Genomic DNA, 12,296 nt, shown 5'->3' on the forward strand with positions numbered 1-12,296 from the left:
TGTCTTAAAACAATACTGCAAACAGGAGATGAACAGAATTCCCCCACAGTGATGTAAATCTCATTCCCAGTTATCACAAACAACTCATGTAGTTGTTGCCGGCAAGGCAACTGGTTATTGATTTATGGGGCAATTACTTTTTCATATGGCGCAAGGTTGGTTGGTTTTTCACTGAATAAGTGTAATCATCATTTTCTAAGCTACTTTTAATATTTACTGAGGTTTTCTTTGATATTAAAACAAATTTGATTACTAAAAGTTTTGAAGTGTTAGAAAAATAAATACAAACAGAACAAAACTGTTTTGGGTTTGGCTTGTTTCCAGCGTTTGTTTCTGGCAGACATCACATTGAAGGAACAATCATTGTAGAATAGTACAGGCATAGTCTTGATAAGAACTTTGTGAAACAAGGGTGAATTTTTCAGCGAGAAAATGATCCGAAACACAAAAGAAAACTCAACTGGTTTCAGAAAAAGAAAACTAACCTGACAGAATAGCTGACTGAAAGTCTGAAGCTCAGACAGCAAAGACTCTCAGGAACCATCAAGATTTGAAGATATTTTGTGTGGAATAAAAAAAGGATCAAAATCACATGTGAACAAGGGACTGGGCTAGTTTCTACATACAGAAGATATAGAAACTATCCAATGCAATTGATTACCAAATCACAAAGGAACACAAAGAAAAACAAATACTCCTCTACAAAGCACGTTTTTGGAAAAATGCAAGAGTTTAATTTAAAACAAACAAAGAGCCCTGACTGTAACTCAATCCAGCTGAGACAGAGAGAACACGGTGGAGGAGGTTTGAACAGTGATTTGTTCCAGCGTGGCCCTCAGCAGGCCCATTATCTGCCAATTTAGGACAGTTCACTTCCTCGTCAACATCCTGGTCTCTGGCAAAATCTCTGTCTCATCCCTCTTTGTCTCATTATGGGAGCCGCTTGTCAAGTTAGGTCAGAGAAGTGGAATAACTGATGAGCAGCACCTCCTCCTCCACTCCTCTGCCGGGTTTTGATTTGCAGCGGCAGGACAGTGGTTGAGGAGGACAGGGAGGGTCTGAGCAGTGGATGACATAAGCGCAGGGTTTTAATGAGGGGCTGGATGGAATATCGTCATCTTCTATGTATCTGTCACTCATGCTCTTTTTTTTTTTTTAAACAGTGCACCTCCCCCACAGTGAGATAATAAGAGAGCTGGGGGGCAAAGTCAGGGTTGAGAGGAAAAGGAAGAGAAAGGGCTCGGTTGTGAGGGGAGTGAAGCTTATCACTTATTTATTGGCTGTAAAATCGTCCTCCCTTGTTTTGTTTTCTCGTTTTATGAGCCCTGTCTGATTTGTACGTCAAACATTTCTATATTTTTTCCCCACCTTTCTTAAGCAGCAAAGAAAAGAGAGGAGACTTAATTACAGGACTACAGTCTTATCTGTGTTTGGAGCCCAAATAGCATCGTCATTATTCACTGCTTTTCCTTCTCTGTGTACGTGTGCTACTGAACAGCCGCTATTCTAAAGGGGGTCACATCTAATCCCTCTGAATTATTAAAGAGTTGATTTCAAATTAACTTTATCATGTTACCTGTCATTAATGCTAACTCAAACTTGGCCGCTTTTACAGTTGTGTTTATAGTTAGGTGTGTGCTCAGGTGTCAGAACACAGTCACAGTGTTTATTCTGTATTTGGGGTAAATAGGTGATGCACCGGCAGCTGTGCAACGTTGTAGCAGGTGTGTTTGAGCTGTATATGCAGGAGTACAACATGGCCCGGCCTGCTGCAGGATGCCAGCCGGCCGTACCTGCGTGTGGAAAGCTTCGCAGCTGTTCTTTGTGTGTTTTTTCTTTTGTCAATTGGTCAGAAAGTGAAATGGATGCTGGTTTTCTGTATTTTTCCCCTGTTTCCCCCTGTATGTCATTATAGGCGAGTCCCACATGCTATTGCTAATGTATGTGCGATTATAAATACAGCTGTAGATTCAAGTGTAAACAAATTAATCTAGAATTACATCCAGCAATTAAAAGTCAATGAATGGAGATAAACAATAACTTAAGCGTCCAATTATTTGCAATTACTTTCATTAAGATTTCTCGCAGGCTTGCTTACTTGTCCGGTCCTCTGAGGACTGGTAACGGTCTTGACTTGCAAATGATCCCAGAGTAGAATGATGGATTCAGTGTTTAGAGATGGACTCATTACAGTTTGCAGATTGATGGATGGCAGCTGTCACCTCTCTAAGATCTTCCCTAATGCATTGTCTTCTCTTTTTGTTGACACACTCATCAGATCAATGAGTCCCTCTTCCCCCTTTTCTTTTTCTAGTTTAACTTTTTGAGGAAATAAACTTTTCCCCAATTTTTTTTCTTTCTCTCTTTTTTTTTTTTTGAAAACTCAATTTCCAAAAATTGAAACCAAACCTTTAGAATCTCACTTTTCCAACCAAAGAAATGCATGGAATGACAAAAACACTTTAAATAGATCTGTTTGCTGAGATGTTTTTGTGAACAAACTGGGTTTAAACAAGATTAAACCCACAGCATCAGATTGTAGCTATGGCAGCACAACAATCAAATTATGAAGAATGTTCTCCGCATATTTACAAAGCAAACTTGCCAATTCCTTTAAATTTTAAATTTAAATCTTAAATATATATTTTTAAATTGTCCTTTCTGAAACTGTTAAAATCAAATTTAGTTGTATTCTTATTCTCCATAAACAAAGGGAAACAATTCTAAATCTATGGTCTGTTAAAATGTAGGTTTTTTTGGTGGAGCTCGAAAAACTGAAAGTTTTAATCAGCTCCTTGGTTGGCTTTGTCTTGGACCGGCTCTGGTTTGGAGGAAAAAAACTCTGAGCATTCCAAAAGATAAGATGAAAGACTTTATATAGATTGATTGCGCATGTCTGAAAGACTTTATTTCTGTTATTTATGATGATTTTCTGCTTAGAGGTAATAAAAAATTACATTTTAAATAAGAATATTACATCCGACCAATAAAAATGACTACTTTTAATTACAAAAATATGAATTTAATGAAAAGTATGTTTAATACCCACAAGTAGGCTTAAAGGTTGTTATTTTAAAAATGTGCATTTAATCTGACAAACGATTAAATGTACATTTAATCACTTATATTGCAGGACGTATAGCATAATTTATTGTAAATTGTAAAATTAACCTAGTACGTCGAAGAATACTTGTCAGGTGAAAAGATCCTGGATCCTATGATCCCGTTTTATATTAAAAACCCAATACTTATCAGCATCAATACTTATCTCTGAATAATAAGAATAGTAAAGCAAGCTTCAGCTCACTTTGAAACTTTTAAATGCAGCAAATATAAATAAATTCTTACATAAGACAGATAGAAGAAATAAGGACCTTGTTGGTTCCAAGTAGGCAATTTCTTAATGATGTATTTAAATGAGTAATGCGCTATAGCATGGACCGCTCTGCAGCAGTGGGAGTTTACTCATCTAATGAGGCATGCTGAAGTATGGAGGGAGGGGGAGTCCAGATAAATGTGAAGGTGCTCTGATTTGGCTCAGATGGGAAATCTTCATGATTAATACCAGAAAAACAAGGAGACGAGGAGGAGAAAAGGAAGGATTGATACATATAAAAAGAATGAGTGGGATGAGTGTGAGTTAAAGGGGGGGGAAGGGTGAATGTTTGAGGGAGTGGCTGGGTGGTGGATTCAGAGAAACAGTGTTGGAAGGATGAATACTTCTTGGAAGAGTCTAATAGTTCCAGTACCAATGTCATTTTTTCATCTGGGGCCCCTCAAAGCTTTTGACATGTTCATTTTTCCATTTTCAGGCACCGTGAACTGTGGAGCGTTGTATACACAGGTGTGTTGCCTTTGTAGCCCCAGTTTGCCACAGGTAAACTTCACTGAGCTGCCAATGCATCTTAAGGAAAGTTAAAAAAAAAAACAAACAAAAAAAACACAATGTATACAAGCGGTCGTCCCTGATGTCATGTTACAACTGCATTGTTCACTGGATTTCACTGGGGGTTAAAAACTCAGAGCAGTGCTTAGCTATGAACTGGATGGACAAGGATGAATAGTTCTGACAATATTTTACAAATAAAAATCTGAAAGGTTTTGTGTGCCTTTATTATCAGTCAATGCTTTATAGAACCACCTGTCCAAGCTCAGTCAGATTGGATGGCAAGGATCCAATCTGACTGGATTGGATCTACCGCTCAGATAAGTTTCCACGTATTCTACCACTAAAATACGTAGAAAAGTATTCTAGTCAAATCACAGATTCTCAGTTGGACTTAAATCTGGGCTTTGACTACGTCATTGAGAAGCACTGATCTAAAATGTTGTTTCGTTGCTCTGGATGTAGGTTTTGTAGGTTTAAGGTTGTTGTCATGCTAGAATGTAAAATGACGCCGTTCTCCAGTCTGTTGCAGCATCTAATATTTTTTTCCCAGTTTTGCCCTGTTTCAGAGATTTACTTCTCATAGTGTGTTTTACATGAAAGCAAAATTGTTTAATGCTGCATTTCAAATGTTACGTTTCTCTTTTGTGACGTTGAATTCAGGCTAACTTTACAAATATGGGGGAAAAAATGCATTTACTCAATGCCTATAAAGTATTGCAGTGGATGACAGAGGGAGCCAACATTGGCGGTATGTGTGGACCTTTTTTGGGATGAGGGCCACATGAAAGGCAAATGAATATAAATTCTGCTACTATGGAGCAGTGTGTTGTGTTCGTGGTATTGGTCTGCACACAGTAGCACTGACAAGGCCAAGGACTCAAACAGCATAATGCAAACAGAGTGGCCATTCATCAACCATTTAGGATTCTAACCCTCATCTGCTTTGAAATCTGTGCCAAAACGCCAACTCAGAAAACCAAGAGATGCCCACAGAGCAAGCCCACATCAAACACAAAGATCCATAGCCAACATTTATTGATCCAGAGGTCTATTTTTTGCTGGTGGAAATCGTTGGTAAAATGAACCAGTCCAGTGTTGTGTTTCAAATTTCAGCTGGGGAGAAACAGGCAAACACCGCTTCAAATGAAGCCATGATAATACGTTCACATCACATGAATTATGAATATAGTAGACACTTTAGAGCTCTCCTGTGCTCAACAGATGTTTTTGAATCAGAGCACAGAGCAGTGTTATCTGTTACCATGGTAACTTTAGGATACACTAGAGTGTCGCCGTGAAGTGTCGGAAGTGGAAACGCTAAAAGTATCGATGGATGGATGGATGGATGGATGGATGGATGGATGGATGGATGGATGGATGGATGGATGGATGGATGGATGGATGGATGGATGGATAGGTAGGTAGATAGATAGATAGATAGATAGATAGATAGATAGATAGATAGATAGATAGATAGATAGATAGATAGATAGATAGATAGATAGATAGATAGATAGATAGATAGATAGATAGATAGATAGATAGATAGATAGATAGATAGATAGATAGATAGATAGATAGATAGATAGATTGATTGATTGATTGATTGATTGATTGATTGATTGATTGATTGATTGATTGATTGATTGATTGATTGATTGTACTTGAATTATTTTCAGTGTCAAAAGAACAATAAGAGAAGCTTGTTTTTACTTCTACATGTGTAAAAAGGCACAAACAGTGAATTTGACCGTATTTCTTCTGTTTTTGCTGTGGATAAAATACATTTCCAGGTGGATGGTGGAGAAAAATAAGGGTTAAAATTAGAACCTTACTGAGTGTCAACTCTAAAAGTCAGGCCACAGAAGAATCCAACAAATGACGAAGAGCAGCCAGAGAGTTTAAATATTACGGTGGCATAGTTACAATCCACAAAATGAATTGAATTGAATTTTAAAATGACAACACCCCACTATGTGCATGTCAGTAATAGAAAATATGATTACTCTTACTTGTTTCTTTTATCCTACAGTCTTTGGTTTCACTTGTTTAAACCCACTGAATAAATTAACAAGGAGTCATGCAGATTTTATATTTTAAAGTTATATTTAAGGAATTGAAAGAGCAACTTCAGGCAGGGAAAAAAGTTTTAATTTTTGTATTATTCTGCTTTGTAGGACTTTCCAGTGTTCAGACATGCAGACATGGATGGTTACCAGAAAGACTTAAAATTAAATTACAAATAATCAGGGAGTTTTATGTCCCTAAATGACTTAGTTTTGACCTCCTTTCATTGAACTGGAATAAATAAGTCTCTATTTGTGAAGATTAAAGGGGGCTTTCAATGCAAACTTCAGTCTCCGCATGTGTTTTTACTTCCATTCAGGTTTCTACTGTTTCTACTGTTTTGTTGATATCTGCAAAGCAACAATAACAGAAATAAACACATGACAATGGTATATGTCTTATCATTGCTTTAAACAGCAAAAAGCATAGTAATAATAATAATAATTGTTGTTTAATAATCATTAAACAACGACCACTCACGTTTTTAATTTAAGAGTTTGTATAGAAAGGAGAGCTGTCACGTTGCGGACCTATAGGCGCAGAGATTTTCTCAACCGTAATTACAGTGAAAAATAAAATGAGGAGGCATGCACAGCAAGGAATACAAAGTAAGAGCAAAGCAAAATTAATATGTAGTTGTGATGGAACTAGAAAAACAAGATCTAGGAAAATTATCAAAATACCGACAGTTGAAAACTAAACACCCTCAGGATTTGAAGAAAAAAAAAAATCACTTTCTTAGACACATTTATAATAAATTTCACACAAAAATTTGCCAGAACACTCATATGGAATAACAATTTTTGTTTTGTTTCTACTATTTTATTAAGCACTCTGTGTCAAACACTCCTCTGGACAGGGTAACCTACATGAAAGTAGGGGCGCAGCATTGGACCATAAAATCCTTATGCCCAATAAAATTGGTGCAAATGTTCCCAAAACACTCCCTCAGCCTTCTGTGTAGCGGCCCGGTGTGGTTTATGAGTCAGAAAATAAGAAGCAGCAGCACCTGCTCTCTGTGAAGGTGACATTAACTGGAAGATAGTAATACATTGATTTCCCACCTGTCGAATGACGTTGGTGCCCTGTGATTGGCTGACAGGAGCGGTGTCGTTTACAGACGGTTGTCATTAAGGGGCATCACCCACCATGGCCGCACCGGAAGCAGGGTTGAGTCAGGATACATGTTCCCACTGCTGCGTCCTGACCGTCAACATTCACAATTGAACTCTAGGTGATTCTTTAAAATACCAAAAAAATAAATAAAAATAAAAAATACCAGTGAAAGTTCAGGATTTCGAGTCAGAAAGGGCAGCTCATGCTGTATTTAAGTGTTTGTTTCAGTTAAATTTGATGATTGTGGCATAAAGCTGATCCAGTTATTCAGAAATGAGAATATTACATAAGAGCAATAAAAGGGAGACTTGTATCAGAGAAAAGGTATCCCACTAAAAAGCCTCTGCATGTGCTGCACATTTGTTTTTAGAATTGTGGACTTGGGAGTCTCTTATTGTCCTCTTATCCGTATTTCACAGGTTCTCTGTGGGGTTCAAGTCAGCTGAGTTTATTGCTGGTTAAACTAGAAACGACACTGTAGTCATCAAAGCAGATATTGCTAATTTAGTCCGAGTGAGGAGCCACCAAGCCCTGCTGCCAAACTAAATGTAACATCTCCGTAATCCTTCAGCAGAGGGAACCATGAAGGGCTCTAATGTTTCCTGGTAGGTGGCTGCTCTGATGCTGGACAGTGGACTGTCACCAGAATATGACATGACTCTGTTTGGGAAACCTTCATAATGGACCTCAGGCAACTTGGATTATGTGCAGCATGCTGAACTTTCTAATAATATGCTTGGATACAACACTCTGCACAGCTAGCTGCTTTAGTTAGGCCTTTTTATGGCTTACCTTCCTCGTGGTGTGTGTCAGTGAGGGTCTGCCGTTAGCAGTCAGGTTAGCAGTCTTCCCTATCCTTGTGTATGCAATAACTTTATATTTCTGTAAAAGCAATGCTTTTTTTTTATTGCTCTTATGTTATATTCTCATATTCTGAACTTTGGGTTTTCATTAGCTGTATGCTGCAATCATCAAACATTAATAAATGCTTCCTGTGTGTAATAGTCTCTATTCTACTGCATAGGAGTTTCAGTTAATTGAATTTGTGAAGTAAATGAATGTTCCTCCTGAGATGCGTGGGCGTCATGGAAGATCATGTGAGTTACATGTAACTTCCATTGACTTTGACAATTTAAAATCAAATCGTGGAAGAAAAAGAAAAACCCTCATTAAGCAGCTGTAATGTCTTAAACAGTTTGAACAGATCAGGATGTGGAACAAAGAAACTCAATTCTCTTTGTATTTCAAGCACACAGAAGATCCCTTCAACAAAACCCGCTGAGACAAACCAGAACAGCTGCTTCTATCTGCAGGTGAGCTCATTAAGCAACACAGCCTAGCTTCCCATCACAGGCCATGTCTTCCTGCAAGGCTGTTTGTACAGTTGAGAATATGTATGTAGATGATTCACTGTAACTGGATATAACCACCATCTGCCTCCATAAAGCTTTAACGGACATTGCTTCTGAGTTATTCATTGTTGGTGGTGGTTTACAGTCAGCCTGCAGTCAGGTTTAGAGGACATTTCTGAGCTTACGCATCTCTCTGTTCCTCAGCTCTGCTTTGGCTGCTTTTCAGGTATTTTAAATACACTTTTGTGCTTATAATTGTGAGAAATCTGAACATATGGCTACATCATAGGTCTCTTTAAAATGTGAAATTCATATTGATCCTTCGGTAAATTCTACTATAAGACCAAAATTATGCCAGTTGATGAGGGTTGGCCTGTTATAACATCAAATGTGTAATGAAAAAAAAGCTACAGATCACAAATGTGTAGATACCCATTAAAATGACCAGTTGTGATGTAAACATAGTAGACTAAGAAACTACTTCTACTACATATAATGTAAAATGTATGTGTACATGTTACATACGTATCCATAGTTGAATTTTCTTGACATTTGTTTATTTAACTTTAAATAAAGTCAGAGTTAGCAGAAACATTATAGAAGGGGTGCCATGGTTGGTGTAGACGGAGATATTTTGTTTTTAATTAGGGTAAAAAAAATGTGAAAAAATGACAAAAGTTTAGACACTCCTGGATTACAGAGAATAAAAGGGACCTTATAGTATAAACAAGCCCATTAAAACTGGGCTCCACCCAGTAGTGGCGTTATAATGCAACTTCTCAGTTGAAATTGTATCCTTGAGCCTAGACACCATTTACCTTTTTTTTTCTTTATATTCAACAAAGGTCATTATGGTCAATTTTAGTTTTATCACATCACAAATGAAGGTCTTGATGCATTATGTGAGCTATAACCTTTCTTATTTTACATTTGCAATAGTTTCTTCATCTCTGATTGGGTTTCCCAGTCTGTGTTTGTACAGGATTCATGTTCCTGTAAATGACTCATCAGGTTCAGCCAGTATTTTACTTTTGCACCAAAATACTTCCCTCCATGGGTCACAAAATCTGATTTGAAATAAGTTTTAAACAGGTGCCCAACATATTTTTCAATAAGCCCACATCTATATTGAAAATGTTTATTGGACCAGTGTTATAGTCTAATATTAAATGTTTTCATTATCTGCAAGCAGAAAATCATAACAGAAATAAAGGCTTGAAAACAGTGTAACATACTAAAATAATGAACTTTTCAATAATATTCTAATCTGAGATGCATCTGTATGATTTAAGAAAATGCACAGTAAAATAAGCTGTGAAATCCATTGAAGTTGCATAATAAACCAGCCTGAAACGAGAACCACTTGGATAAATCACAAAAAGCACAGAAATGATGCATTCCTGAGTGTATGCAAAATTCTGAACAAAACTTATTTTCAACATTGAGGATTATTGTCAAACATTTATTGAACTGTATATAAATCTATTTAATTCAGAACATGTTTTCCTTGAACAGGACAAACACAATGTTATAAATGATATTAGCATTGGCTGGTGGCAACAGGCGTGTTTTTTTTCTCCCTCCCACCAGTGATGGTGCAGTGAAATTACTACAACGGGAATGTCACTATATACACAGTAAAAAAAAAAAAATAAAAAAAAAAAAAGAGTGAATATTTTGATATCAAAAAACACTTCTTATTCAAATAACTGTCTTATCCAATCATTTTAACGGCATGTTTAGCTGCCACTGCGCTCAGCTGTGTGGAAGAGGGTGTAAAATCTGTCCATTTGGTACAAAAAAAAACCTGATCACTTCTCACATCCATTTAAGTGTCCTCTTTGTCTACTGGTTCTTCTTCTTCTTCTTCTTTGCTGGTTTGACAGCAGGAAGCTCTTCTTCCTCAACATCCTCTTCTTCCTCCTCCTCTTCTTCTTCTTCCTCCTCAGACAGATCGGAGTCTTCATTCTGTGAGACTGAGAAAGAAAGGTAGAGACGGGATCAGAATTTAATAATGGACCAATATTATTATCATTTTCTCAAGCAGCTCCATTTCCAATGCAGTTCCATTGGCTCTCTGTATATTTGAGTAAATTTCAAATACATAGTTAAAGTAGTCAGCTAGTCTGGACTTGGAGAAACTGGTCCAGTTCCAGTCACTGGGACCATCAGCTCAAATTACATCAGGGGTCTGCAGCTCTAGTCCTTGAGTGCCCCTGTTCTGCAGCTTTTGGATGCATCCCTACTCCAACACACTAGAATTAAGTGAATGACCAAGCCTGCAAAACTTGTTGACATGCCAAGTAGATAATTCAGCCTTTTGATCAAAGTGTTCAGAGCAGAGATGCGTCCAAACATGGCAGGACAGCGGATCTTGATGGCTGTCCTACCAAGCTATAACCCTACAGAAGGTTATTGCTTGAAAACTAAAACACTGCAAATCACTCAAACGCCATCGGTGGTCAGAAGTTTTTTAACTGGTGAGAGTTGATGGGGAAAAAAAGGTCAGTTCTGGAAAACTAAAACTATTAAGAGGCTGTGAAAGACTTGGGACCTGGGTGGAGTTTCACCTTTCAGTAGGATAAAGTCAAAGTTGAAATGGAATGGCTTAGAAGTGTTCAAATGGCCTAGTCAAAGCCTGGAACTAAATCAAACTGAGGAAGAACATGGGAAAATGTCACTCTTTAGAATAAAAAAAAGAAGACTTAAAACCATGTGAACTTTAAAATTATGTCTTTCTTTGCATTAGTCCACACAGCATATAAAATCCCAATTCAGCACATTCGTATTTGTGTAACTTAACAAAATGTGAAAGTCTCCAAAGTGTGTGAACGGTTTGTAAGCAGCCTGTATCAGAGTAAAAGTTACCGATAAGGTGCAGGCCACTGACAGAAACTGGTCCTGTTCCAGCTTTGAGTCGTAGAGTCACTGGAGCTTTTAGCTCAAACTCTCCCAGACTCACCTAAAAAAAAAAAAAAAGGAAGAAACAAAAAAGGAAGTTAACTTCAGGACAGCTTCATCTTTATAATGTTTGATTATGTGATTAACTTACCATGGGTAGACACTTGATGTGAAGGTTGGCTATGGGTACTGAGATTTTCTTTCCCAGGTGATTAATGGCCATTACCTCCACCACATTACTCTCCTCCTTGGCTCCCACACCAAGGCAAATCTGAGGAAATAATTGTTATCTAAATGCATTTCTGCAACACAAATCCAAGGGGGGGAAAAATAAAATCTGCTAATGGGTTTGTAAAGTTGCAACATCGAGGCCAAAGACCTCAACAGACGTAACGTGCGCATCAAAGATCACAGTAAAAACGGAACATACGGTTCTAAGTTCCAGAAAGTGTTCGAGATCCTCTTCTTCGTCTCCTTGGAAAGTGTAGAAGGGTACTTTAGACGACAGCTCGCAGGCTGGAATTAAAATAAAACCATGAAATTTATACACGGCAGCATAACACGAGACATCACAGCGTTCAAACATCCACGTGTGCGCCGTCAGAGCAACATTTGAAACTGATTAAAACTATTCTTACTGAACAAGAAGCTCTCCATCTTTGGCTGAGTGGTATGTTGAAGGACCGAGGATTCCTCATCAGTGAAAGACATTTTTGTAGAAGCGTCAAAAGTTGGCTTAAATCCTAAATTTTGAAGATAAACCAACGCTCTGCGAAAAGGAGAGCGTCGCAAAGCAAGGGCGAAAGAGGTACGTCATATTTATGCGCCAGCTGATCTGGTTTTTGTTTTGGTCCTCTTGACCAATCACCGTCAAGGAAATAAAATCACTCGCTGGTGCATTTTCTTTCTCATGTATATTTATTCCGCCTTTCTTTTTGATTTATTTTCGAAAGTGAATTATGTATAAACAC

At 37.7% G+C, this 12,296-nt stretch overlaps 1 protein-coding gene across 1 annotated transcript; it reads right to left on the bottom strand.

The window, feature by feature from the left end:
• Positions 1-9,548: 9,548 nt before the first annotated feature.
• npm3 (nucleophosmin/nucleoplasmin 3) lies at positions 9,549-12,128 on the bottom strand. Its single transcript, XM_005800448.3, has 5 exons — positions 11,964-12,128; positions 11,756-11,841; positions 11,477-11,596; positions 11,293-11,386; positions 9,549-10,400 (listed from the first exon to the last, which is right to left on the bottom strand). Exons 1-5 carry the CDS (start codon positions 12,034-12,036, stop codon positions 10,270-10,272), a joined length of 504 nt encoding a protein of 167 aa, XP_005800505.1. The 5' UTR covers positions 12,037-12,128; the 3' UTR covers positions 9,549-10,269.
• Positions 12,129-12,296: the final 168 nt, after the last annotated feature.

This window comes from Xiphophorus maculatus, chromosome 22 (assembly GCF_002775205.1).
Source record: "Xiphophorus maculatus strain JP 163 A chromosome 22, X_maculatus-5.0-male, whole genome shotgun sequence".
In the NCBI taxonomy this organism is placed as follows: domain Eukaryota; kingdom Metazoa; phylum Chordata; class Actinopteri; order Cyprinodontiformes; family Poeciliidae; genus Xiphophorus; species Xiphophorus maculatus.

Coding starts and splice junctions, on each gene's coding strand:
- npm3 (XM_005800448.3), bottom strand. CDS start 12,036: ATGTCTTTCACTGATGAGGAATCCTCGGTCCTTCAACATACCACTCAG. Junction 11,842..11,963: donor GATGGAGAGCTTCTTGTTCA/GTAAGAATAGTT, acceptor TTTTAATTCCAG/CCTGCGAGCTGTCGTCTAAA. Junction 11,387..11,476: donor ACATCAAGTGTCTACCCATG/GTAAGTTAATCA, acceptor TTTTTTTTTTAG/GTGAGTCTGGGAGAGTTTGA.